This window comes from Osmerus mordax, chromosome 10 (assembly GCF_038355195.1).
Source record: "Osmerus mordax isolate fOsmMor3 chromosome 10, fOsmMor3.pri, whole genome shotgun sequence".
Taxonomy (NCBI): domain Eukaryota; kingdom Metazoa; phylum Chordata; class Actinopteri; order Osmeriformes; family Osmeridae; genus Osmerus; species Osmerus mordax.
In genome coordinates, this window is record NC_090059.1 from 7,604,148 (window position 1) to 7,629,747 (window position 25,600).

The 25,600-nt window shown below is 47.2% G+C and overlaps 1 protein-coding gene across 5 annotated transcripts in view; it reads left to right on the forward strand.

The window, feature by feature from the left end:
* The first annotated feature begins 20,234 nt into the window (after positions 1 to 20,234).
* sap30bp (SAP30 binding protein) overlaps positions 20,235 to 25,600 on the forward strand; it is a 12,274-nt gene continuing 6,908 nt past the window's right edge. For 4 of the 5 annotated variants that reach the window (XM_067244838.1, XM_067244840.1, XM_067244841.1 and 1 more), the window contains exons 1-4: positions 20,252 to 20,349; positions 20,751 to 20,869; positions 22,001 to 22,045; positions 25,550 to 25,592. In XM_067244838.1, the coding sequence (XP_067100939.1) occupies positions 20,259 to 20,349; positions 20,751 to 20,869; positions 22,001 to 22,045; positions 25,550 to 25,592 (298 nt within the window). In that variant the 5' untranslated portion in view covers positions 20,252 to 20,258. Of the gene's footprint in view, positions 20,350 to 20,750; positions 20,870 to 22,000; positions 22,046 to 25,549; positions 25,593 to 25,600 lie in introns of all 5 variants that reach the window. The other variant, XM_067244837.1, reaches the window with a different exon arrangement.

Here is a 25,600-nt window from a genome sequence, read left to right on the forward strand (position 1 = left end):
CAATTCTAGGAAGAGTCCTGGTGGCTTCTTCAATTTACGGATGATGGAGGCCACTGTGCTCATTGGGACCTTCAATGCTGCAAAAATTATTCTGTACCCTTCCCCAGATCTGTGCCTCAATACAATCCTGTCTTGGAGGTCTACAGACAATTCTCTGGACTTCATGGCTTGGTTTGTGCTCCGACATGCACTGTCAACTGTGGGACCTTATATAGACAGGTATGCCTTTCCAAATGTCCAATCAACTGAAATTACATTAGGTGAACTCCAATATAGTTGAAACATCTCAAGGATGATGAGTGGAAACAGGTTGCACCTGAGCTACATTTTGAGTGTCATAACAGAGGCTGTGAAAATGTATATACATGTGATTATAGCATTTATTTTATAGATTTACAAAAATGTCAAAATATTTTTAAATATTATCATGTGATATTGTGAGAAGAATGAGGTAAAAAGGAATTTAATACATTTTGGAATACGGCTGTAACAAAACGTGGAAAAAAGTGAAGCGCTGTGAATACTTTCCGGATGCACGTAGGTAGGACTTGCTAAAAAAAATATATATGGGTCTCGTTGCATGCAGATATATCACATTTCTCATATTGATGTTTAGGGTGTATTGCGGGACACATCCTTTCGAGTACTTATTTCCAACTCACTGTAAACCATCAGAAGAAAGGAAGACCAAGATTTTCAATTTCAAAAGACATTGAATAATTTTATTTTAGGTTCAGTTCTCAAAGACAACCTTAGCATATCCATAGACTTCTGCAACAATGGCACATGACACTCAAAAGGATTTCTTATCACGCACATAAGACCTCAGAGGTTAACTGGTTATACAAGTCAAGTATAATATGATATTCTGGTCGACTCAAGAGGCTGTTTGAAAACTCACTGCGACGGTGGCATCTTCAAATTACACTTCAACATTTGCTTTGTCGTCATTGAGTAGAGCTGGAAGCCAGCCTTCAGAAAGATAGATATTGGTGATCACTGCTTTGATATACTCATATATTTTATGGTAGTCGATGAAATAGCTGAGCTGACTGATTTGAAATTCCTGAGTGATAGGGATGGAGAGTTGCTGCTGATAAGGAAGGTAGCCAACCTGCCCAAGTAGTGGGGGAAATGGGAGAAAATTGATCTGTCCCAGCTGAGGTGGACCAGTCTTGTTGCTGCCATGTCCAGGATGGGGTGTTTCAGTGATGTTGGTCAACGGTCCAGGTGGAGCAGGGATGTTGCTGACCTGTCCAGGTTGAGGAGGAACAGCGATGTTGGTCACGTATCCATGTTGGGGAGGACCAGTGATAGATATGTCCCATACAGGTTGTAGCGGATTAGAGATATTGCTTCCCTGTCCATGTTGTGGTGGAGCAACAGTAACGTTGCTGCCCTGTGCAGGTTGTGGTGAACCAGTGATGGATATGTCCCATCCAGGTATTAGCGGAGCAACAGTGATGCTGATACCATGTCCAGGTTGGGGTGAACCAGTGATGTTGCTGCCCTGTTCAGGTTGGGATGGACCAGTAATGTTGCTACCCTGTCCAGGTTGGGGTGGACCAGTGATGTTGCTTCCCTGTCCAGGTTGGGGTGGAACACTGATGCTGGTTGCCCATCCAGTTTGTGGAGGAATAGTGATGGATCTGACCCATCCTGGTGTAGGTGGACCAGTGATGTTGCTGCCCTGCCCAGGTTGAGCAACAGTGACGTTGCCACCCTGTGCAGGTTGTGGAGCAACACTGATGTTGCTTCCCTGTCCAGGTTGTGGTGGAACACTGATGCTGCTATAATATCCAAGTTGGGGTGGCCCAGTGATGTTGCTCTCCCATCCAGGTTGGGCTGAGCCAGTGATGTTGCTGCCCTGTCCAGGTTGAAGTGGTGCAACGGTGACGTTGCGTATCTGTTCAGGTTGGGAACGACCAGTGGTGTTGCTGCCCCATCCAAGTTGGGGTGGGCCAGTGATGTTGCTCACCGATCCAGGTATTAGCGGAGCAACAGTGATGCTGCTACCCTGTCCAGGTTTAGGTGGAGCAACGGTGATGTTGCCACCCTGTGCAGGTAGTGGTGGAGCAACAGTAACATTGCTAACCTGTGCAGGTTGTGGAGCAACAGTGATGATGCGAGCCGATCCAGCTTGTAGTGGAGCAACAGTGATGTTGCTTCCCTGTCCAGGTTGTGGTGGAACACTGATGCTGCTATAATGTCCAAGATGGGGTGGCCCAGTGACGTTGCTCTCCCATCCAAGTTGGGTTGGGCCAGTGATGTTGCTCACCAATCCAGGTATTAGCGGAGCAACGGTGACGTTGCTTCCCTGTCCAGGTTGGGGTGGGCCAGTGATGTTGCTTCCCTGTCCAGGTTGGGGTGGAACACTGATGCTGGTTGCCCATCCAGTTTGTGGCGGAATAGTGACGGATCTGACCCATCCTGGTGTAGGTGGACCAGTGATGTTGCTGCCCTGCCCAGGTTGTGGTGCAACAGTGATGTTGCTGCCCTGTGCTGGTTGTGGTGCAACGGTGACGTTGCTTCCCTGTCCAGGTTGAATTGGTGCAACGGTGACGTTGCTTCCCTGTCCAGGTTGGGGTGGGCCAGTGATGTTGCTTCCTTGTCCAGGTTGTGGTGGAACACTGATGCTGCTATAATATCCAAGTTGGGCTGAGCCAGTGACGTTGCTGCCCTGTCCAGGTTGAATTGGTGCAACGGTGACGTTGCTTCCCTGTCCAGGTTGGGGTGGGCCAGTGATGTTGCTTCCTTGTCCAGGTTGTGGTGGAACACTGATGCTGCTATAATATCCAAGTTGGGGTGGCCCAGTGACGTTGCTCTCCCATCCAGGTTGGGCTGAGCCAGTGACGTTGCTGCCCTGTCCAGGTTGGGATGGACCAGTGATGTTGCTGCCCTGTTCAGGTTGGGAACGACCAGTGGTGTTGCTGCCCCATCCAAGTTGGGGTGGGCCAGTGATGTTGCTCACCGATCCAGGTATTAGCGGAGCAACGATGACGTTGCTTCCCTGTCCAGGTTGGGGTGGGCCAGTGATGTTGCTTCCCTGTCCAGGTTGGGGTGGGCCAGTGATGTTGCTTCCCTGTCCAGGTTGGGGTGGAACACTGATGCTGGTTGCCCATCCAGTTTGTGGCGGAATAGTGACGGATCTGACCCATCCTGGTGTAGGTGGACCAGTGATGTTGCTGCCCTGCCCAGGTTGTGGTGCAACAGTGATGTTGCTGCCCTGCCCAGGTTGTGGTGCAACAGTGATGCTGCTGCCCTGTGCAGGTTGTGGTGCAACAGTGATGCTGCTACCCTGTCCAGGTTTAGGTGGAGCAACGGTGATGTTGCCACCCTGTGCAGGTTGTGGTGGAGCAACAGTAACATTGCTTCCCTGTCCAGGTTGTGGTGGAACACCGATGCTGCTATAATGTCCAAGTTGGGGTGGCCCAGTGACGTTGCTCTCCCATCCAGGTTGGGCTGAGCCAGTGACGTTGCTGCCCTGTCCAGGTTGGGATGGACCAGTGATGTTGCTGCCCTGTTCAGGTTGGGAACGACCAGTGGTGTTGCTGCCCCATCCAAGTTGGGGTGGGCCAGTGATGTTGCTCACCGATCCAGGTATTAGCGGAGCAACGATGACGTTGCTTCCCTGTCCAGGATGGGGTGGGCCAGTGATGTTGCTTCCCTGTCCAGGTTGGGGTGGGCCAGTGATGTTGCTTCCCTGTCCAGGTTGGGGTGGAACACTGATGCTGGTTGCCCATCCAGTTTGTGGCGGAATAGTGACGGATCTGACCCATCCTGGTGTAGGTGGACCAGTGATGTTGCTGCCCTGCCCAGGTTGTGGTGCAACAGTGATGTTGCTGCCCTGTGCAGGTTGTGGTGCAACAGTGATGCTGCTGCCCTGTGCAGGTTGTGGTGCAACAGTGATGCTGCTACCCTGTCCAGGTTTAGGTGGAGCAACGGTGATGTTGCCACCCTGTGCAGGTTGTGGTGGAGCAACAGTAACATTGCTTCCCTGTCCAGGTTGTGGTGGAACACCGATGCTGCTATAATGTCCAAGATGGGGTGGCCCAGTGACGTTGCTCTCCCATCCAGGTTGGGTTGAGCCAGTGATGTTGCTGCCCTGTCCAGGTTGTGGTGGAACACTGATGCTGCTATAATATCCAAGTTGGGGTGGCCCAGTGACGTTGCTCTCCCATCCAGGTTGGGCTGAGCCAGTGACGTTGCTGCCCTGTCCAGGTTGAATTGGTGCAACGGTGACGTTGCGTATCTGTTCAGGTTGGGAACGACCAGTGGTGTTGCTGCCCCATCCAAGTTGGGGTGGGCCAGCGATGTTGCTCACCGATCCAGGTATTAGCGGAGCAACGGTGACGTTGCTTCCCTGTCCAGGTTGGGGTGGGCCAGTGATGTTGCTTCCCTGCCCAGGTTGTGGTGCAACAGTGATGTTGCTGCCCTGTGCAGGTTGTGGTGGAGCAACAGTAACATTGCTACCCTGTGCAGGTTGTGGAGCAACAGTGATGTTGCTTCCCTGTCCAGGTTGGGGTGGCCCAGTGATGTTGCTCACCGATCCAGGCATTAGCGGAGCAACAGTGATGCTGCTACCCTGTCCAGGTTTAGGTGGAGCAACGGTGATGTTGCCACCCTGTGCAGGTTGTGGTGGAGCAACAGTAACATTGCTAACCTGTGCAGGTTGTGGAGCAACAGTGATGATGCGAACCGATCCGGCTTGTAGTGGAGCAACAGTGATGTTGCTTCCCTGTCCAGGTTGTGGTGGAACACTGATGCTGCTATAATATCCAAGTTGGGGTGGCCCAGTGACGTTGCTCTCCCATCCAGGTTGGGCTGAGCCAGTGACGTTGCTGCCCTGTCCAGGTTGAATTGGTGCAACGGTGACGTTGCTTCCCTGTCCAGGTTGGGGAGGGCCAGTGATGTTGCTTCCCTGTCCAGGTTGTGGTGGAACACTGATGCTGCTATAATATCCAAGTTGGGGTGGCCCAGTGACGTTGCTCTCCCATCCAGGTTGGGCTGAGCCAGTGACGTTGCTGCCCTGTCCAGGTTGAATTGGTGCAACGGTGACGTTGCGTATCTGTTCAGGTTGGGAACGACCAGTGGTGTTGCTGCCCCATCCAAGTTGGGGTGGCCCAGTGATGTTGCTGCCCCTTTCAAGTTGGGATGGACCCGTAATATTGCTGCCCTGTCCAGGTTGAGATGGACCAGTGATGTTGCTGCCCTGTGCAGGTTGGGGTGGAGGCATGATATTGCTCTTTCCTGGTTGTGGAGTTACTAAGAGATAGTTGATGCATGGTTGTATTGGAACTGTAAGATTACTGAACTGGCCTGGTTGGGTTGGAACAGGGAGGTACTTGGCCTGTCGAGGTAGTGGTGGAGCAGGAATGTTGCTGACCTGTCCAGGTTGGGGTGAACCAGTAATGTTGATGCCCTGTTCAGGTTGGGATGGACGAGTGATGCTGCTACCCTGTCTAGGGTGGGGTGGGCCAGTGATGTTGCTCTCCCACCCAGGTTGGTGTGGACCAGTGATGTTGCTGCCCTGTCCAAGTTGGGATGGACCAGTGATGTTGCTTTCCTGTCCAGTGACGTTGCGTATCTGTTCAGGTTGGGAACGACCAGTGGTGTTGCTGCCCCATCCAAGTTGGGGTGGGCCAGTGATGTTGCTCACCGAGCCAGGTATTAGCGGAGCAACAGTGATGCTGCTATAATATCCAAGTTGGGGTGGCCCAGTGATGTTGCTCACCGATCCAGGCATTAGCGGAGCAACAGTAATGCTGCTACCCTGTCCAGGTTGGGGTGAACCAGTGATGTTGCTGCCCTGTTCAGGTTGGGATGGACCAGTAATGCTGCTACCCTGTCCAGGTTGGGGTGGACCAGTGATGTTGCTTCCCTGTCCAGGTTGGGGTGGAACACTGATGCTGGTTGCCCACCCAGTTTGTGGCGGAATAGTGACGGATTTGACCCATCCTGGTATAGGTGGACCAGTGATGTTGCTGCCCTGCCCAGGTTGTGGTGCAACAGTGATGTTGCTGCCCTGTTCAGGTTGGGATGGACCAGTAATGTTGCTACCCTGTCCAGGTTGGGGTGGACCAGTGATGTTGCTTCCCTGTCCAGGTTGGGGTGGACCAGTGATGTTGCTTCCCTGTCCAGGTTGGGGTGGACCAGTGATGTTGCTGCCCTGCCCAGGTTGTGGTGCAACAGTGATGTTGCTACCCTGTGCAGGTTGTGGAGCAACAGTGATGTTGCTTCCCTGTCTAGGGTGGGGTGGGCCGGTGATGTTGCTCTCCCACCCAGGTTGGTGTGGACCAGTGATGTTGCTCTCCCACCTAGGTTGGTGTGGACCACTGATGTTGCTACCCTGTCTAGGGTGGGATGGACCAGTGATGTTGCTGCCCTGTCCAGGTTGGGATGGACCAGTGATGTTGCTCACCGAGCCAGGTATTAGCGGAGCAACAGTGATGCTGCTACCCTGTCCAGGTTGTGGTGGAACACTGATGCTGCTATAATATCCAAGTTGGGATGGCCCAGTGACGTTGCTCTCCCATCCAGGTAGGGCTGAGCCAGTGATGTTGCTGCCCTGTTCAGGTTGGGATGGACCAGTAATGTTGCTACCCTGTCCAGGTTGGGGTGGACCAGTGATGCTGGTTGCCCACCCAGTTTGTGGCGGAATAGTGACGGATTTGACCCATCCTGGTATAGGTGGACCAGTGATGTTGCTGCCCTGCCCAGGTAGTGGTGCAACAGTGATGTTGCTGCCCTGTTCAGGTTGGGGTGGAACACTGATGCTGGTTGCCCACCCAGTTTGTGGCGGAATATTGACGGATTTGACCCATCCTGGTATAGGTGGACCAGTGATGTTGCTGCCCTGTGCAGGTTGTGGTGGAGCAACAGTAACATTGCTACCCTGTGCAGGTTGTGGAGCAACAGTGATGTTGCTTCCCTGTCCAGGTTGTGGTGGAACACTGATGCTGCTATAATGTCCAAGTTGGGGTGGCCCAGTGACGTTGCTCTCCCATCCAGGTTGGGCTGACCCAGTGATGTTGCTGCCCTGTCCAGGTTGAAGTGGTGCAACGGTGACGTTGCGTATCTGTTCAGGTTGGGAACGACCAGTGGTGTTGCTGCCCCATCCAAGTTCGGGTGGGCCAGTGATGTTGCTCACCGATCCAGGTATTAGCGGAGCAACAGTGATGCTGCTACCCTGTCCAGGTTGGGGTGGACCAGTGATGTTGCTTCCCTGTCCAGGTTGGGGTGGACCAGTGATGTTGCTACCCTGTCCAGGTTGGGGTGGACCAGTGATGTTGCTTCCCTGTCCAGGTTGGGGTGGAACACTGATGCTGGTTGCCCACCCAGTTTGTGGTGGAATAGTGACGGATTTGACCCATCCTGGTATAGGTGGACCAGTAATGTTGCTGCCCTGCCCAGGTTGAGCAACAGTGACGTTGCCACCCTGTACAGGTTGTGGAGCAACACTGATGTTGCTTCCCTGTCCAGGTTGTGGTGAAACACTGATGCTGCTATAATATCCAAGTTGGGGTGGCCCAGTGACGTTGCTCTCCCATCCAGGTTGGGCTGAGCCTGTGATGTTGCTGCCCTGTCCAGGTTGAAGTGGTGCAACGGTGACGTTGTGTATCTGTTCAGGTTGGGAATGACCAGTGGTGTTGCTGCCCCATCCAAGTTGGGGTGGGCCAGTGATGTTGCTCACCGATCCAGGTATTAGCGGAGCAACAGTGATGCTGCTACCCTGTCCAGGTTGGGGTGGACCAGTGATGTTGCTTCCCTGTCCAGGTTGGGGTGGAACAGTGATGCTGGTTGCCCACCCAGTTTGTGGCGGAATAGTGACGGATTTGACCCATCCTGGTATAGGTGGACCAGTGATGTTGCTGCCCTGCCCAGGTTGTGGTGCAATAGTGATGTTGCTGCCCTGTGCAGGTTGTGGTGGAACAACAGTAACATTGCTACCCTGTGCAGGTTGTGGAGCAACAGTGATGTTGCTTCCCTGTCCAGGTTGTGGTGGAACACTGATGCTGCTATAATGTCCAAGTTGGGGTGGCCCAGTGACGTTGCTCTCCCATCCAGGTTGGGCTGACCCAGTGATGTTGCTGCCCTGTCCAGGTTGAAGTGGTGCAACGGTGACGTTGCGTATCTGTTCAGGTTGGGAACGACCAGTGGTGTTGCTGCCCCATCCAAGTTCGGGTGGGCCAGTGATGTTGCTCACCAATCCAGGTATTAGCGGAGCAACAGTGATGCTGCTACCCTGTCCAGGTTGGGGTGGACCAGTGATGTTGCTTCCCTGTCCAGGTTGGGGTGGACCAGTGATGTTGCTGCCCTGCCCAGGTTGTGGTGCAACAGTGATGTTGCTACCCTGTGCAGGTTGTGGAGCAACAGTGATGTTGCTTCCCTGTCTAGGGTGGGGTGGGCCGGTGATGTTGCTCTCCCACCCAGGTTGGTGTGGACCAGTGATGTTGCTCTCCCACCTAGGTTGGTGTGGACCACTGATGTTGCTACCCTGTCTAGGGTGGGATGGACCAGTGATGTTGCTGCCCTGTCCAGGTTGGGATGGACCAGTGATGTTGCTTTCCTGTCCAGTGACGTTGCGTATCTGTTCAGGTTGGGAACGACCAGTGGTGTTGCTGCCCCATCCAAGTTGGGATGGGCCAGTGATGTTGCTCACCGAGCCAGGTATTAGCGGAGCAACAGTGATGCTGCTACCCTGTCCAGGTTGTGGTGGAACACTGATGCTGCTATAATATCCAAGTTGGGGTGGCCCAGTGACGTTGCTCTCCCATCTAGGTAGGGCTGAGCCAGTGATGTTGCTGCCCTGTTCAGGTTGGGATGGACCAGTAATGTTGCTGCCCTGTTCAGGTTGGGGTGGAACACTGATGCTGGTTGCCCACCCAGTTTGTGGCGGAATAGTGACGGATTTGACCCATCCTGGTATAGGTGGACCAGTGATGTTGCTACCCTGTGCAGGTTGTGGAGCAACAGTGATGTTGCTTCCCTGTCCAGGTTGTGGTGGAACACTGATGCTGCTATAATATCCAAGTTGGGGTGGCCCAGTGACGTTGCTCTCCCATCCAGGTTGGGCTGAGCCAGTGATGTTGCTGCCCTGTCCAGGTTGAAGTGGTGCAACGGTGACGTTGCGTATCTGTTCAGGTTGGGAACGACCAGTGGTGTTGCTGCCCCATCCAAGTTCGGGTGGGCCAGTGATGTTGCTCACCGATCCAGGTATTAGCGGAGCAACAGTGATGCTGCTACCCTGTTCAGGTTTAGGTGGAGCAACGGTGATGTTGCCACCCTGTGCAGGTTGTGGTGGAGCAACAGTAACATTGCTACCCTGTGCAGGTTGTGGAACAACAGTGATGCTGCTACCCTGTCCAGGTTGGGGTGGACCAGTGATGTTGCTTCCCTGTCCAGGTTGGGGTGGAACACTGATGCTGGTTGCCCACCCAGTTTGTGGAGGAATAGTGACAGATCTGACCCATCCTGGTGTAGGTGGACCAGTGATGTTGCTGCCCTGCCCAGGTTGTGGTTGAGCAACACTGACGTTGCTGCCCTGTGCAGGTTGTGGTGGAGCAACAGTAACATTGCTACCATGTGCAGGTTGTGGAGCAACAGTGATGTTGCTTCCCTGTCCAGGTTGTGGTGGAACACTGATGCTGCTATAATGTCCAAGTTGGGGTGGCCCAGTGACGTTGCTCTCCCATCCAGGTTGGGCTGAGCCAGTGATGTTGCTGCCCTGTCCAAGTTGGGGTGGGCCAGTGATGTTGCTCACCGATCCAGGTATTAGCGGAGCAACAGTGATGATGCTACCCTGTCCAGGTTGGGGTGAACCAGTGGTGTTGCTGTCCTGTTCAGGTTGGGGTGGACCAGTGATGTTGCTTCCCTGTCCAGGTTGGGGTGGACCAGTGATGTTGCTTCCCTGTCCAGGTTGTGGTGGAACACTGATGCTGCTATAATGTCCAAGTTGGGGTGGCCCAGTGACGTTGCTCTCCCATCCAGGTTGAGGTGGGCCAGTGACGTTACTCTCCCATCCAGGTTGAGGTGGGCCAGTGACGTTGCTCTCCCATCCAGGTTGAGGTGGGCCAGTGACGTTGCTCTCCCATCCAGGTTCAGGTGGGCCAGTGACGTTGCTCTCCCATCCAGGTTCAAGTGGGCCAGTGACGTTGCTCTCCCATCCAGGTTGAGGTGGGCCAGTGACGTTGCTCTCCCATCCAGGTTGAGGTGGGCCAGTGACGTTGCTCTCCCATCCAGGTTGAAGTGGGCCAGTGACGTTGCTCTCCCATCCAGGTTGAGATGGGCCAGTGACGTTGCTCTCCCATCCAGGTTGAGATGGGCCAGTGACGTTGCTCTCCCATCCAGGTTGAGGTGGGCCAGTGACGTTGCTCTCCCATCCAGGTTGAGGTGGGCCAGTGACGTTGCTCTCCCATCCAGGTTGAGGTGGGCCAGTGACGTTGCTCTCCCATCCAGGTTGAAGTGGGCCAGTGACGTTGCTCTCCCATCCAGGTTGAAGTGGGCCAGTGACGTTGCTCTCCCATCCAGGTTGAGATGGGCCAGTGATGTTGCTCTCCCATCCAGGTTGAGGTGGGCCAGTGATGTTGCTCTCCCATCCAGGTTGAGGTGGGCCAGTGACACTGCTCTCCCAACTCCCGGCATTGTCAACATGTTGCTGTCTGCCTTTAGGTGGTCCCTGTCCCACTAGTACAGAACTGGGCGCTCGACTTCCTCCTTTAGACTGATGGTTACTGTATGCAGAGTCAGAGCCAGTGACATCCAACAGGCTTCCATAAGGCAAGGGCTCATTGATCAAATCTGTAACTGGAGGTAAAGGAACATTTTATTTTGTCCACAGTCTTAATTGGGTGTGCTTTGCCTTCGGCAAGGGCACAACCTTTGTTCTCACATATATATTATTATTTTTATTTTTTTAATTTCTTTTTGCCCCCCTAAAACTCAGTCAATATTCGGCCTACATAGACAAAGTAGGTGTCAAAAGTTTCATCTTGGTAGCGATTGAGTTGCTTCTATTGGAATTTACGTTCCGTTGCATGGTTTAGGCTTAAGTTAAGTTTTTGTGGCGAAAAGTGAAGCTAACGGTGGCTAATTTGCTAGCCACAGTCACTGACGTTACTAACGTCACTGCGTCACTAACGTCACAAAAACACGCGTGACTACCTTTGGCAGAACATTCGTTTCGCATCTGTTAACTTGGGGGATAGCTAGGCTAACTATAGCTTTACTGCAAGGCAGCTGCAGAAACGCCACAAGAAAAGAGGCCAGGGTGATAACTATTTACTCATTTTACTTTGTGATATGACACACAATTGTGATGTGTAATGTACAATATAAGCTGATATTATTAAGGAAGTACATCTACTTTCGGAAACAGTAGTCTACTATTTCACTGAAGTATTAGCATCATGACATTAGCCTATGTTGCCCGGGCAACACATATTACAGTGGTCTATGATGTAGCGTTATCTGTTTTCAATCGTTAAAATAAACATTCCTCACATATACATTTTCGTTGTAGGATTTATTCTGACATTAGAAAACGATTTGTTGGTGAAATTACCATTACCTGTGGTTTCAAACCAGTGTAGCTCTCGCTGTAGCTTACGCGAGACACACTACAAAAACATCTACAATACACAGCTGTTTAGGAAGTCAAACGGCGACAGAACATGTTCGGCACTCCCCTTACTTAAATCAAAAGTCTATCTAACTACTAACCTGAACTTCATTGCCACAGCCTAAACGTTGTCAATCTGTTCATGAAAATAATTAATTTCAGCTTAAACCGTACAACGGAACGTTAAATCCAATTCAACCAACGCAATCGCTACCAAGACGAACACAGCAGTAGTCCAGTACTGTACCGTAGTAGTACAATTTACCGGGGCAGATTCTCCACACAGGGCTATATCGCATTTTGCGTTGTTACTGACAATGATCGCTACCGGGGTTCTTTATTAATGAATGAATGCAATGAGTAGGCTAAATGCCTGAAAATATCATGAGAAGGGAAAAACTTAAAATGAAGTTTAAGTCATAGAGATTAGGTGAATTTTTACACCGGTCTGCCAAATATATTCGTTTTGATTCAACGTTGAGGCTGCCTCTTGCAGGGGAAACTAGAGAGGATACAATTTCTGGGGAAATTGTAGGGTGTGCTTGCTTGCGTCGGTTGCACAGGGGTCTGTATATTTTATATAAAAATGCATCGGGCCTACTTATTATTTATAAAGATTACATAGATTTAAAAGCATCTTTTTTTTGCTGCTCATTTACAACTCAAAATACGAGTGAAGTGTAGAATGAAATATGATGTCTTCTCATTTCCCCTGCAAGAGGCAGCTGACAGGCTGAATCAAAACGAATACATTTGGCAGACCGGTGTACAAATGGACCTAATCTCTATGACTTAAACGTCCTTTTAAGTTGTCCCTTCTCGTGATATTTTCAGGCATTTAGCCTACTCATATTGCATTCATTCATTAATAAAGAACCCCCTTTGAAGATTATTCTACGACTTTACCGGCAGAAGATAGAATCGCGATTCAAACAGTACCATCTGCTAACTGAAAATATGCCCCCAAAAACGTAAATAAGCTTGACATTTATTTAGTGGAAAATAGCTCATTCATAAAAAGCTCACTGGTAGCGATCATTGTCAGTAACAACTCAAAATGCGATATAGCCCTGTGTGGAGAAGCTGCCCCGGTAAATTCTACTACTACAGTACAGTACTAGACTACTGCTGTGTTCGTCTTGATAGCGATTGCGTTGGTTGAATTCGATTAAACGTTCCGTTGTACGGTTTAGGCTGAAATTAATTATTTTCATGAACAGATTGACAAAGTTTAGGCTGTGGCAATGAAGTTCAGGTTAGTAGTCAGATAGTTTCCCTACGGAAAGACTTTTGAGTAAGGGGAGTGCCGAACATGTTCTGTTGCCGTTTGACTTAAACAGCTGAGGAGTTGTTGTTAGCTACTCACACTAGTGTCTCGGGTACAGTAGGCTACAGCGTTGCAGTGAGCTACACTGGTTTGAAACCACAGGTAATGGTAATTTCACCAACAAATCGTTTACTAATGTCAGAATAAATCCTACAACGAAAATGTATATGTGAGGAATGTTTATTTTAACGATTGAAAACAGATACATCATAGACCACTGTAGTATGTGTTGCCCGGGCAACACAGGCTAATGTCATGATGCTAATATGTCAGTGAAATAGTAGACTACTGTTTCCGAAAGTAGATGTACTTCCTTAATAATATCAGCTTATATTGTACATTACACATCCCAATTGTGTGTCATATCACAAAGTAAAATGAGTAAATATTTATCACCCTGGCCTCTTTGTTTGTGGCGTTTCTGCAGCTGCCTTGCAGTAAAGCTATAGTTAGCCTAGCTATCCCCCAAGTTAACAGATGTGAAACGAATGTTCTGCCAAAGGTAGTCACGCGTGTTTTCGTGACATTATTGCAGACCGGTGTAAAAATTGACCTAATCTCTATGATTTAAACGTCATTTTAAGTTTTTCTCTTCTCATGATATTTTCAGGCATTTAGCCTACTCATATTGCATTCATTCATGAATAAACAACCCCTTTGAAGATTATTCTACGACGTTACCCGGCAGTAGTAGATGGAATCGCAATTCAAACGGTACCATCTGCTAACTGAAAATATGCCCCCCAAAACGTAAATAAGCTTGACATTTATTTAGTGGAAAATTGCTCATTCATAAAAAGCTCACTGGTAGCGATCATTGTCAGTAACAACGCAAAATGCGATATAGCCCTGTGTTGAGAAGCTGCCCCGGTAAATTGTACTACCACGGTACAGTACTAGACTACTGCTGTGTTCGTCTTGGTAGCGATTGCCTTGGTTGAATTGGATTTAACGTTCCGTTGTACGGTTTAGGCTGAAATTAATTATTGTCATGAACAGATTGACAACGTTTAGGCTGTGGCAATGAAGTTCAGGTTAGTAGTTAGATAGACTTTTGATTTAAGTAAGGGGAGTGCCGAACATTTTCTGTCGCCGTTTGACTTCCTAAACAGCTGTGTACTGTAGCTAGATGTTTTTGTAGTGTGTCTCGCGTAAGCTACAGCGTTGCAGTGAGCTACACTGGTTTGAAACCACAGGTAATGGTAATTTCACCAACAAATCGTTTTCTAATGTCAGAATAAATCCTACAACGAAAATGTATATGTGAGGAATGTTTATTTTAACGATTGAAAACAGATAACGCTACATCATAGACCACTGTAGTATGTGTTGCCCGGGAAACACAGGCTAATGTCATGATGCTAATACTTCAGTGAAATAGTAGACTACTGTTTCCGAAAGTAGATGTACTTCCTTAATAATATCAGCTTATATTGTACATTACACATCACAATTGTGTGTCATATCACAAAGTAAAATGAGTAAATAGTTATCACCCTGGCCTCTTTTCTTGTGGCGTTTCTGCAGCTGCCTTGCAGTAAAGCTATAGTTAGCCTAGCTATCCCCCAAGTTAACAGATGTGAAACGAATGTTCTGGCAAAGGTAGTCACGCGTGTTTTCGTGACGTTAGTGACGCAGTGACGTTAGTAACGTCAGTGACTGTGGCTAGCAAATTAGCCACCGTTAGCTTCACTTTTCGCCACAAAAACTTAACTTACGCTTAAACCATGCAACGGAACGTAAATTCCAATAGAAGCAACTCAATCGCTACCAAGACGAAACTTTTGACACCTACGTTGTCTATGTAGGCCAAGTATTTACTGAGTTTTAGGGGGGCAAAAAGAAATAAAAATAATAATAATAATAATATATATGTGAGAGAACAAAGGTTGTGCTCTCGCCGAAGGCTTGAGCACACCCAATGAGAAGACATCTATTTCATTCTACACTTCACTCGTATTTTCAGTTGTAAATGAGCAGCAAAAAAAAATGCTTTTAAATCTATGTAATCTTTATAAATAAGTATGCATTTTTATATAAAATATACAGAAATATCAGTTGTAAAAATGTCATTCAAAAACGGACCCCTGTGCAACCGACGCAAGCAAGCACACCCTACAATTTCCCCAGAAATTGTACCCTCTCTAGTTGGATTCTCTTATTCAAGTTTACTCATCTTACCTATTGTGTCTGGGTGAACTGTTCTGACTCCAAACAGGACACAAATCCAGGACACACTGTTGCAAAGAATAAATCTTTTCAGAATGCAAGATGACATTAACTGTAAAGACATTGCTTTCTGCACTGCATCTTACCTGTAAAAGCATCCTAGTAGCATGGCTGCCAGTCAAAATAGTATCACTTTAAAGTCTGTATGTAGACTCATTAGACCGAAAACAAACTTGGCAGAGTACAACTAATGATTTAGAATGTGCTGCTCAATGCTTTATGGGCAGGTCTTCCAAGTAATTAAAAACAGCTGACAACAATCGTTATCAGTCACCCAATCATATAAGCTTACTTGTAGTCAATTCACAACATTATCCAAAGTCATTAGGTATTCACTTGCTTCCTAATGTCAACATATTGACACCTAGATAATTATTTTATTAGTATCAAATGTATTTTTGTAAAAGGTAAAACACATATGAATCAACTAAAAAGGCGTGTTCGACATCGGCTGCAGCTGCATGAAACGCCCGGCGAGAGTTGCCGCTCGCAGTTGGGGTCGGGGAGGACTTAAAAACGTCTCCTTAAAGTCGGACATTCCTCCTTCTCGTGGTTTGATGCGTTGACGATGCGTTACACGGGGGCCAAATGTCCCTGGACCCTCCTGTGGCCCCCCTGAGCTGACTTAAAAAATATATATTTTACACATTGTTTTCCTTCTTCTATTAGTCATCATGAAACGAGGAAGGGACATTGCAGCCTTTTTTGCCCCAGTAAATAAAAAAGTGAGAGAAACATATCAAGGTATTGAGAGAGCTGGGGAGCTGGAAGAGAGAGAGCCAGAGCATGTACAATTTTAATGTAAAGCAAAATTAAAGTTGTTTAAATATCATTCTGGTTTTTAATGTTCCCTTCTGATTAAACACTCCCCCCCCCCCCCCCCTTGGCCCCACCAGTAACATTTGTCTAGAACTGCCACTGGTCACGAATTTAATTGTTTTTGCATTAGAACTTGCACGAACCAGTGCAATGAAGTTTATCATTTTATGTAGGCTATTGGGCTGTTAAACTCTCTCTCCAATCTGCAGATTGATAATAGGCCTACAACCAGAACTCAACTTAGTCTTTCTGTTCATGGAGAGGCGGACTGAGGCCGAATCCCAATTTTCTGTCTAGTGGTGCGTGTCCACTACAGCGTTGTTTTAACGCTCTGCACCGCTTGCCTTCCCACAGTACACCACGCTCAGGGGCGTGTCCGACAGGTTAATACAGAGTTGTAGTTCACTAAGGTCACTGTTGTAGTCATGGCCAAGCGTGCAGCCTTGGGTTCATGTACTCACAATATCGATCAAAATACCACTTTTACACAACATTTGTGTAAAAATACACAATATTTTATTAGTGCAAGATTACAGTAGAATACATGTTACGCCACCGGTCACTCAACCAGTCGTTTGTCGGCTGGGCTAGCGAGCTAGCAGTGGCACAGAACAGTCATGTAATGTGACGTGACTGAATTTATAGTCTATACTGAAGTATAGAAACACACCAGGGACACTGACAACATCGGCAACCCTGCACCATGCATTATTATTTTTATGTCATCTTTAAATTCAGGCTCGTCACATTACGTAACAGTGTTCTGAATAGAACTGGGTGTGCAGACACATACGAAAAGTTTCTCCTCCATCTTGAAATTGTAAACCCTAGAAATGTTTACCATGACCAACGGTTGCTACGTTACAAGAAACAAGCAACCAATCCGATTGGCCAAAGCTAGCGTTTAACGCTCTTCATTTACATAAAGTTGACAATGCCCTACGCGAGAGTCAACGCCCGGTTTCATTGAAAATGAATTGGAAGCCGACGCCCCGCGCCGCCCGCTCCGCTGTCGTGGACACGCACCGTTAAAGATGCTGTAAAGTGTAATTGAAAATGAGTTTTAAGTTCATCACACCACAGAAGAATGTGTTGTTAACTACCCATCCAAATTTGAATGAAAAAAAAACAATTTTTGTGTTCAATTAAGCTTTTAAATCGTGAGAAAATCAGCAGTCTTCTCTGCTTGAGACTGGGGGGGCGTGTGGCTTGAAGGAGCTGAAGCTCCGCCCCCTCAAATTGATTGAATTTAGCAACAACAGCAACAACTAGCTAAATCAATTGCAGATATCAGAACAGACCTACCTGCAGTCTCTGAGTGTTTTATGTGTTAATTACTTTGTCTTTGCATCGTACCGCTGAGTAACAGAATGCAACCGTCTGATCTGACGTAGATATGTCGGTGTGACGTAGATAGGTTGGGTTTTGCTCTGCCTATACAAAACCTGAGCTGAAAAACTGGTGAGAAACTGTTCAACGGTCTAACTCCACATTTCAGTGGGACAAGTTTTACAGCTTTGCACATGCTTTCAGTAACTAATTTCACACATTAAATGTACTGAGAAGCAAATCATGGCATTAGCTTTACAGCATCTTTAAGCCGAATCCCTTACCCCTAACCCCTACCCCTTAGTTTACCCATAGCCCTTGTCCTTCGAAACTGAGGGTTAAGGGCTAGGAGTGAAAACATACCCCTATGAAATGGGACACCACTTGGTTACGTATATCGATGTCTCCAAAGCAAGTGTTAGGCAATGATATCAAATGAAATTTGCTTCTAATGGAGTTTATTTAAAACTGTAGACATGCATGGAGTTCATTCAAGGCTAATAAGAGAAACGTTGTCACTAATGTTACATTGCAAATCAGCAATGTAACATTAGCGTAGCAAACTAGCGATTTTTAAAAACGTTTCAATTAAGAACATGGTTGCAATATATATGTACATGACTGTGTAGAGCACAAAACAAGACTGTCTTAATTTTTTAATCAATTATTTAAGCCAAAAATTGGCTTAAATACCCTTTACCCCTACGATAGTTTTTGGCAATAGGACCATTTTTGACCTCACAGCTCCACCCTATTTGGCTCTGGTCTGTACCTTTGTCACGCCCCAATCTCAGGGTTCGTGTAGATCTCAGACACTAGTTTAGCTGCGCGCTGCTCTGTGTACCTACTTCCATGGGAATTACAATCCACCAGTTTTGAAAACCTTGGACAATTTAAAGAAGGATCTGCTAAGCCGCTGTTGCTGAAAAGAGGTGCTGTTTCGACTGTATTCACAACCTCAAGCTGTAAGTATTATTTTGTCGCCAACAGTTATTAGCAATACTATCCTGTATCTATGTAGAATGTGTGATTTAGTTTATTAGCAATGGGGCTAACGTTATTTCATGTTCCTGACTGTGTTTCATTCGAATACATAACCTGTGTTACATAACAAATCTCACAATTAAAATGTAGCTGTATAACGGTAGGTTTTGAAAAAAACACTGTTGTGACGTCACAACGGAGGCTCCACTTTTTTGGCTCTTGTCTGTACCTTTGTCACGCCCCAAAATTTGCTGTTGAAAACAGTGTTGTGTAGACACAATATATTTATTTGTAAGTTTTTATTTAAAGTCTCCACCTTCGATGTTTCAGTGAGTGTTGGCAGTGTTGCGTCTTTGCTCCGCAGTTTCACTCGTTGTAGACCAACCAATCAGCGCGCAGCTCTTCTATATATTCATGAGCATACCATAAAAGGAGAAAACCTAGCGTTTTTTCCCGGGATAAATTCACTGGAAGCATCAGGGGGCATAGAACAGCAGCCCGGCCATTTTCAGCCCAACCAATGTTACATACCCTATTTGGAGACCTTAAGGAACAGTGTAAATACCCCCCAAAAAAACAGTCAATCACCCCTTTAAGGAACAATGTGAAATACCCTATCAAATCAGTAAATGACCCCTTTAACACTCAGTTTCGAGGGACAAGAGCTAGGGGTAAGGGGTTGTAAGACAGAATCAAATATTTGTCGTTAGAACTCGTGCAGTTGCTCTCGAGAAAATGCGCTCGGCTACACAGCCAGCAGTTCTCGAATTGATCTCACGGTACTTTGATGATATACGTCACAGTGACCTAGCCTCGGTGTCAAGTCGGACAAAATTGTCTAACCAGCATTCAAAAGGTGCGTTCGACTTCATGCAGCGCCGGCCGGCCTCAGTCGGCTGACTTGAAGCTTAGAATACCATTGGCTGCTTTAAATCAGCCGGGCTGCAGGCGGCTGTCGGCGCCGCGCTGCATGAAGTCGAATACATTTACATTTAGTCATTTAGCAGACGCTCATATCCAGAGCGACTTACAGTAAGTACAGGGACATTCCCCCGAGGCAAGTAGGGTAAAGTGCCTTGCCCAAGGACACAACGTCATTTGGCACGGCCGGGAATACACCTATTATTTGCAACCCCCTTGAATACATACAAATTACATTTGGTGTATTAAAAAAGATTGTTCACAACACTACATGGTCAATAACCTTTTTGTATTTGCTAAATAGTTCATTCATAAATGCAGATTTTTGAAGACCCCTCGATCCTTTCATTCATGAACTGAAAGCTTTTGCTATTTCTGTTTGAATCCTCTCTCAAATGAAAAAGCTACTACAGCAGCTAATTCTTCTTTCTTGCTTAAAACACTCTGCTTTTGCACTGCACCACAACATGGTATCTTGTACATTTGTATTTTTTGTAATATTTGTATTTTTGTATTTTTATATTGTAATTTACGGCAACTTATATTTTATTGTATATTTAATTCTATTCTAATCCCACTTAGTACTGCTAGTTTATGTACCCTTAGTATAGTTAGTCCACATATTTAAATTTTAGGTATATGTTTATTGTATGCACCTTCCTGCCAAAGCAAATTCATTGTCTGTGCAAACTTTCATGGCGAATAAATCCCTTTCTGATTCTGATTCTGATTCTGAACTATGTACCCTAGCTCCTTGCTACCCCTTGCAACAACCTACTTTGCAAAGTAGTTTGTTGAAAAAAATACTAAATTTGTTCGTACCTCGATTTGAGACTTCACTGCTGCTACTTATTGTAATTTGCAACAATGTCTCCCTTTTGACAGTTGTTAATTGTTAATATTGTTTGAACGTTCCCTATTTTGTATGTAAATGTGTAAAAAAAAAAAATGTTATTTGCCTACATTTCCCGTGCTAGTACAGCTGACGTAAGTGACGTCATTGATATGCGACAGTCATTCAGCGTAGCAATGGCGAGTGGCAAAAGGAGTGCGCTTCTCTCTTCTTTGGCTGAGTATGGGGAATCAGAGCCTGATTCCGACCCAGAACCAGATCAGATAGGTATATAATGGTTTTAGTTATTGTAATTGTCTGAACTGAACTGTTTTGCTCCACATTACATCCACATTTTACTCCACATTGTTAACCGGAACTAGCTACAATTGCTAAAAAGCGCCTGACGTCGGTACAACACCAGTGCACTGATATGAAGAGCTAACTAACTTTAACTATGATCACTATTGTCACAATTCCTCGTTAAAACACAATCAAACCAAACTTAGTAACTAAACATAAAATACCAATGCATCAGCCTTCGATTTAGATAGCGAACTAAGTTTGGTTTTCATTGTGTATCTGGCACAACAAGCTTGCTGTCTACATGTGAGTCTTGTAGCCTACTAGTATAACGGTATTGCTTAGCAGCGTCAGCTGTTGACCGATGCTTTGCTCTCTCTCCTCAGAGGCTCGTGGAGTGGGTCTCGTGTCGGCAAGCTACGGTGAAGATGACGTGAGCCGGGTAGAAGACCCCGAAGATAAGGGATCGCTAGACGAGGATAGTGGGGAGAGCTCCCGCAATTCGGTCAGTCTGAAAGTTCTCGGTGTATTATTGTTTGTACTAGATGTAGGTGGTAAACCATACTAACGCTGGACGTTTCAATTGTTAGTCTGTATTTAGTGTAATTGGTTAAAGTTGTCTAAAACCAATATTAGTGTAGCCTACTCTCAATCCTTATCTTTCTGTTGGTTTAAGAAGCAGATCATTTCATTGTGGCTGAGGGAGAGGGGGGATGGGGAGAGAGAGAGAGATGTAGGGAGAGATACAAATCTGTTATTTGATGCGATTGATGAGATGTGTGTGACCTAAGACTAAGGCCGAATCCCAATTTTGTGTCTAACCCCTTCCCCTTAGTTTTGCGCATTCATGTGAGAGGCTGTCCCAATACTCTTGTTGATCGAGGGGTAGGGGTACATAAAAACCAAGTTTTTTCAGGAGCTTACTTGAAACCAAAGGGTATGTGAATACTGTGCAACCGGCAACAATGGCGGCCAGATCATAATGGCAGAGAGTCTCAGAAATGTAATATTTTCGGCTTAAATAATTGATTTAAAAATGACGACAGTCTTGTTTTGTGCTCTACACAGTCCTGTACATATGTATTTGCAACCATGTTCTTAATTGAAACAGGGTTTTTTTATCGCTGGTTTGCATCACAGACGTTTCATTGCTGATTTGCGCAACAGTCCTGCATTTCACTGACTAGCCTTGAATGGACTCCATGCATGTCTACAGTTTTAACTAAACTCCATTAGCAGCGAATTTAGTTTGATATCAGTGTATAATGCTAGTTGCTTTGGAGACATTAATACGTGCTAGATGACGTGACTGTGGCGTCTCATTTCATAGGGGTATCTAACCCTTATCACTCCATTTAAGGGACAAGGGCTAGGGTTAAACTAAGGGGTAGGGGTAAGACAGAGAATTGGGATATGGCTTAATACTATTGACCAAATGTACTGAACTGTTCTGTTGAAGGAGTAATCTAGCTGCCTCTGGTGTGTGATATTTTGGCATAATTCTTTTTTTTTTTTTTCGTGTGTAAATGCAGGCTTGTTCGTCAGAGCGACAGTTCAGTGACACTATTATTAAGCTTCTCCCAATTTAACCCTCTTTGAATGTTGATGTTAACCCTTTGCATTCTTTTCTTCATAGGAAGAGGAGGAATCTGACGAAGGGGGAGATCCAGATGACATTAAGGTATTTAACCCCCGCTATGTTTGTGGAGTAGTTTGGTCACGTTTGTTTTAGTGTAATCTAACCATACAAGCAGGAATCTGTGTGTGCGTCTTTGGCTCAATTATCTCGGCAACCTGCACCAATAACCACAGTCCACCAGCAATCTTTCCAAATCAAACCTTCTTTGTCACTGTCTCACACGGAACACACACAGGGGTACACGCACACCGGGGTACACGCACACCGGGGTACACGCACACCGGGGTACACGCACACAGGGGTACACGCACACAGGGGTACACGCACACAGGGGTACACGCACACCGGGGTACACGCACACAGGGGTACACGCACACAGGGGTACACGCACACCGGGGTACACGCACACAGGGGTACACGCACACCGGGGTACACGCACACCGGGGTACACGCACACCGGGGTACACGCACACCGGGGTACACGCACACAGGGGTACACGCACACCGGGGTACACGCACACAGGGGTACACGCACACAGGGGTACACGCACACAGGGGTACACGCACACAGGGGTACACGCACACAGGGGTACACGCACACCGGGGTACACGCACACCGGAGTACACGCACACCGGGGTACACGCACACCGGGGTACACGCACACCGGGGTACACGCACACCGGGGTACACGCACACCGGGGTACACGCACACCGGGGTACACAAACAGGGCAACAAACACAAACCCACTTTTCCATGTCAGGTGAGTTTGCTGTCACAGCTGGATGTGTGTTGGGACACTAGATGGTGCTAATGGTCTTTGTGTGTCTTAAATCATGAAGAATATGAGGCTCAAAACCCCAGATGCTCTAGTGTTGTTCGGATTGTTGATAACCCTAATCCAACTGAAGGATTTGAAGTTGGAAGATTTATCTCTGTTTACATTGCAACCTGCCTGTACTTCACACTTTGGATTAGTTGAGTTTTGCTATCTCAGCCCCACCCTGTGTGTGTGAGACAGTGACAAAGACCGTTTGATTTGGAACGATTTTTCTGAGGAACAACAGAACACTTCCTGCTGTGGTGTTTGGTGCAGGTCAGAGAGGTTAGGTGCTACCAAAACAAACCCATTCCTGCCTCAGCATGTGTGTGTTTGCACGCGTGTGAGAGGGATTGTGTGTGTGTGTGTGATAGAGTGTGTGTGTGAGAGAGTGTGTGTTTGAGACGGTGTGCGTGCCTGTGTGTGCTCCCATGTCTTCTATTCCGGACCGTTCTCTGTGGCCTTGTAGTGTTGGGTCGTTTCCAGTAGTTCAGACAGGCAGGTGAGGGCAGCTGAGAAACGGCTCATTGTCCTCATAGATCAGGCTTACTGCAAGTGCTGAGAACATCCCTGGAGCTTAATCTCTGCACCTCACCAAGCCGTCACCGCCCCTGTTGCACAACCTCCAGCCTGATGCGTCAGCATATTAGAAAAGTGACGACTTTGATCGAGTATAATTGAATCAGTTGCTCAAGTCCTTTTTTAGAATTTGTGGCAGAACTCGTAAATGCCATCTGTGAGTTGAAGTCATAACTCATAGAATTGGAGTCATGTTGATTTTATGTGGGGATGTATATAGCTCCCCTTATGTGGACTGCAGCAGGCAGGTGTATCACAGCTGGGAGGGTCAGATGGCACTTTTATTGATTCCTGCAGTGGCACCCTAGTGTAGTGTTCACCCCAGTATACTGACTGACTGACACAGACAGACAGACAGAGAAAGACAGACAGACAGAGAGAAAGATGACAGACAGACAGAGGTGAGTTAAGGTGAGGTCTCCCTCTAAGCTCCATGCAGGAAGGCTCAGCTGCTCTGAGGATTCGTTTGAACTTCAGGGGATCTTACAGCAACAGGATTTGACGGAGGTCCTGTTTCTTTATGTACACACTGAAGTCCCACCCCCACCTCAGCCCTGAATTGGTTTGGTCCACACCCCTCCTCAAGACAATTCTTTCCTGTGTCCATGTAGTTGCTAGGTGACCGCGTGCCAGCTTTGTGTGAGTGTGTGTGTGTGTGTGTGATGCCATGCCAGTGAATAGGATCACTGTTCTGTGTTGTGCCCACTATTATGGTGAATACAGGCTGTATTACAGAGACATAACAGAAGACCCACCCCCCCAGTTCATACTCCTGTTAAATTTGCCTGAAAACGCCTAAACAGCATACCCAAAGTAAATTGAAAGCTGTTCTTGAACCATTTGGAGTACATGCATGTAAATTATCTCTTTTGAAAGCTGACACTGAAGTTATTTCCCCTGTTGTCAGGACCCCTGTCAGTCCTACTGGTGTTGAGTAATAGAAGCTTGAACACAAGGAAAGTGAAAGTTTCTATTTCCGCCTAGATTTTGTTTTTGAGCCCTGAAGAGGCCTAGAGGTGGTAGGTATTAGCTGGAAGACTAAATTGGACCACAGGTTGAAGCCTTATCCAATTCAAATCAAAAGTCAAACATAATACCACAATATATTCATATTTGACACATGTTTTCATAAGAGTACATCCAGGCGTTTTCTAAAAGGGCCTTTTGGAGACTCCAAAATGACCCTTTGTAACCAAGGTCAAATACTTAGGATAAAAAGGTATTATTTTTCATAATTGTTATCTCTAATGAAAGGTGGTACTTAGAACTATCATATATAATAGCTAAATCCCTAATTAGTATTACTGAAACACAAAAACTGAAGCATGAACACATTGGAGTGCTTTATCTGATTCCCAGGATTGGCGCACAAAGAACACTGATTCTGTCAACCATATTGCGACTTTTATTTTGAAGGCTCCACAGACACATACAAATGAGGTATTAGCATTTTCAGGCTAGCTGGGTCCCTCACTGTCCCAACACTGATATTTACCAGTCTAGCTAACCCTTTTATAACACTAGTTATTTACCAGTCTCACTAACCCTTTTATAACACACTAGTTATTTACCAGTCTAGCTGGGGCTTAGGCCTTCTGACCCCAGCTTCATCTCTGACCTCAGCCTCACCCCTGACTCCAGCCTCTCCTGACCCCAGCCTCATCTCTGACCCTGACCCCGACCTCACCCCTGACTCCAGCCTCTCCTGACCCCAGCCTCATCTCTGACCCTGGCCTCACCCCTGACCCCAGCCTCTCCTGACCCCAGCCTCTCCTGACCCCAGCCTCTCCTGACCCCAGCCTCTCCTGACCCCAGCCTCATCCCTGACCCCGACCTCACCCCTAACTCCAGCCTCTCCTGACCCCAGCCTCATCCCTGACCCCGACCTCACCCCTGACTCCAGCCTCTCCGGACCCCAACCTCGCCTCACCCCTGACCCTAACCTCTCCTGACCCCAGCCTCACTTGACTTCAGCCTCTGATACTGAATCATATATTCACTGTCATTCTCTCCCTGTCTCTCTTTCACCCCCCCCCCCTTTCCTTCTGTCTTCTCTCTCTCTTTTTGGTCTCTGTCTCTCTGTCCTCTACTTTTCTTTCTGTCTCCTCTCTCCCTCTCTCTCTTTCTCTGGCTCTGTCTGTCTTACAGAATATCTCAGAGGCAGAAAGGAGAGACCCCAACGAGCTGGTTGGTGAGTGT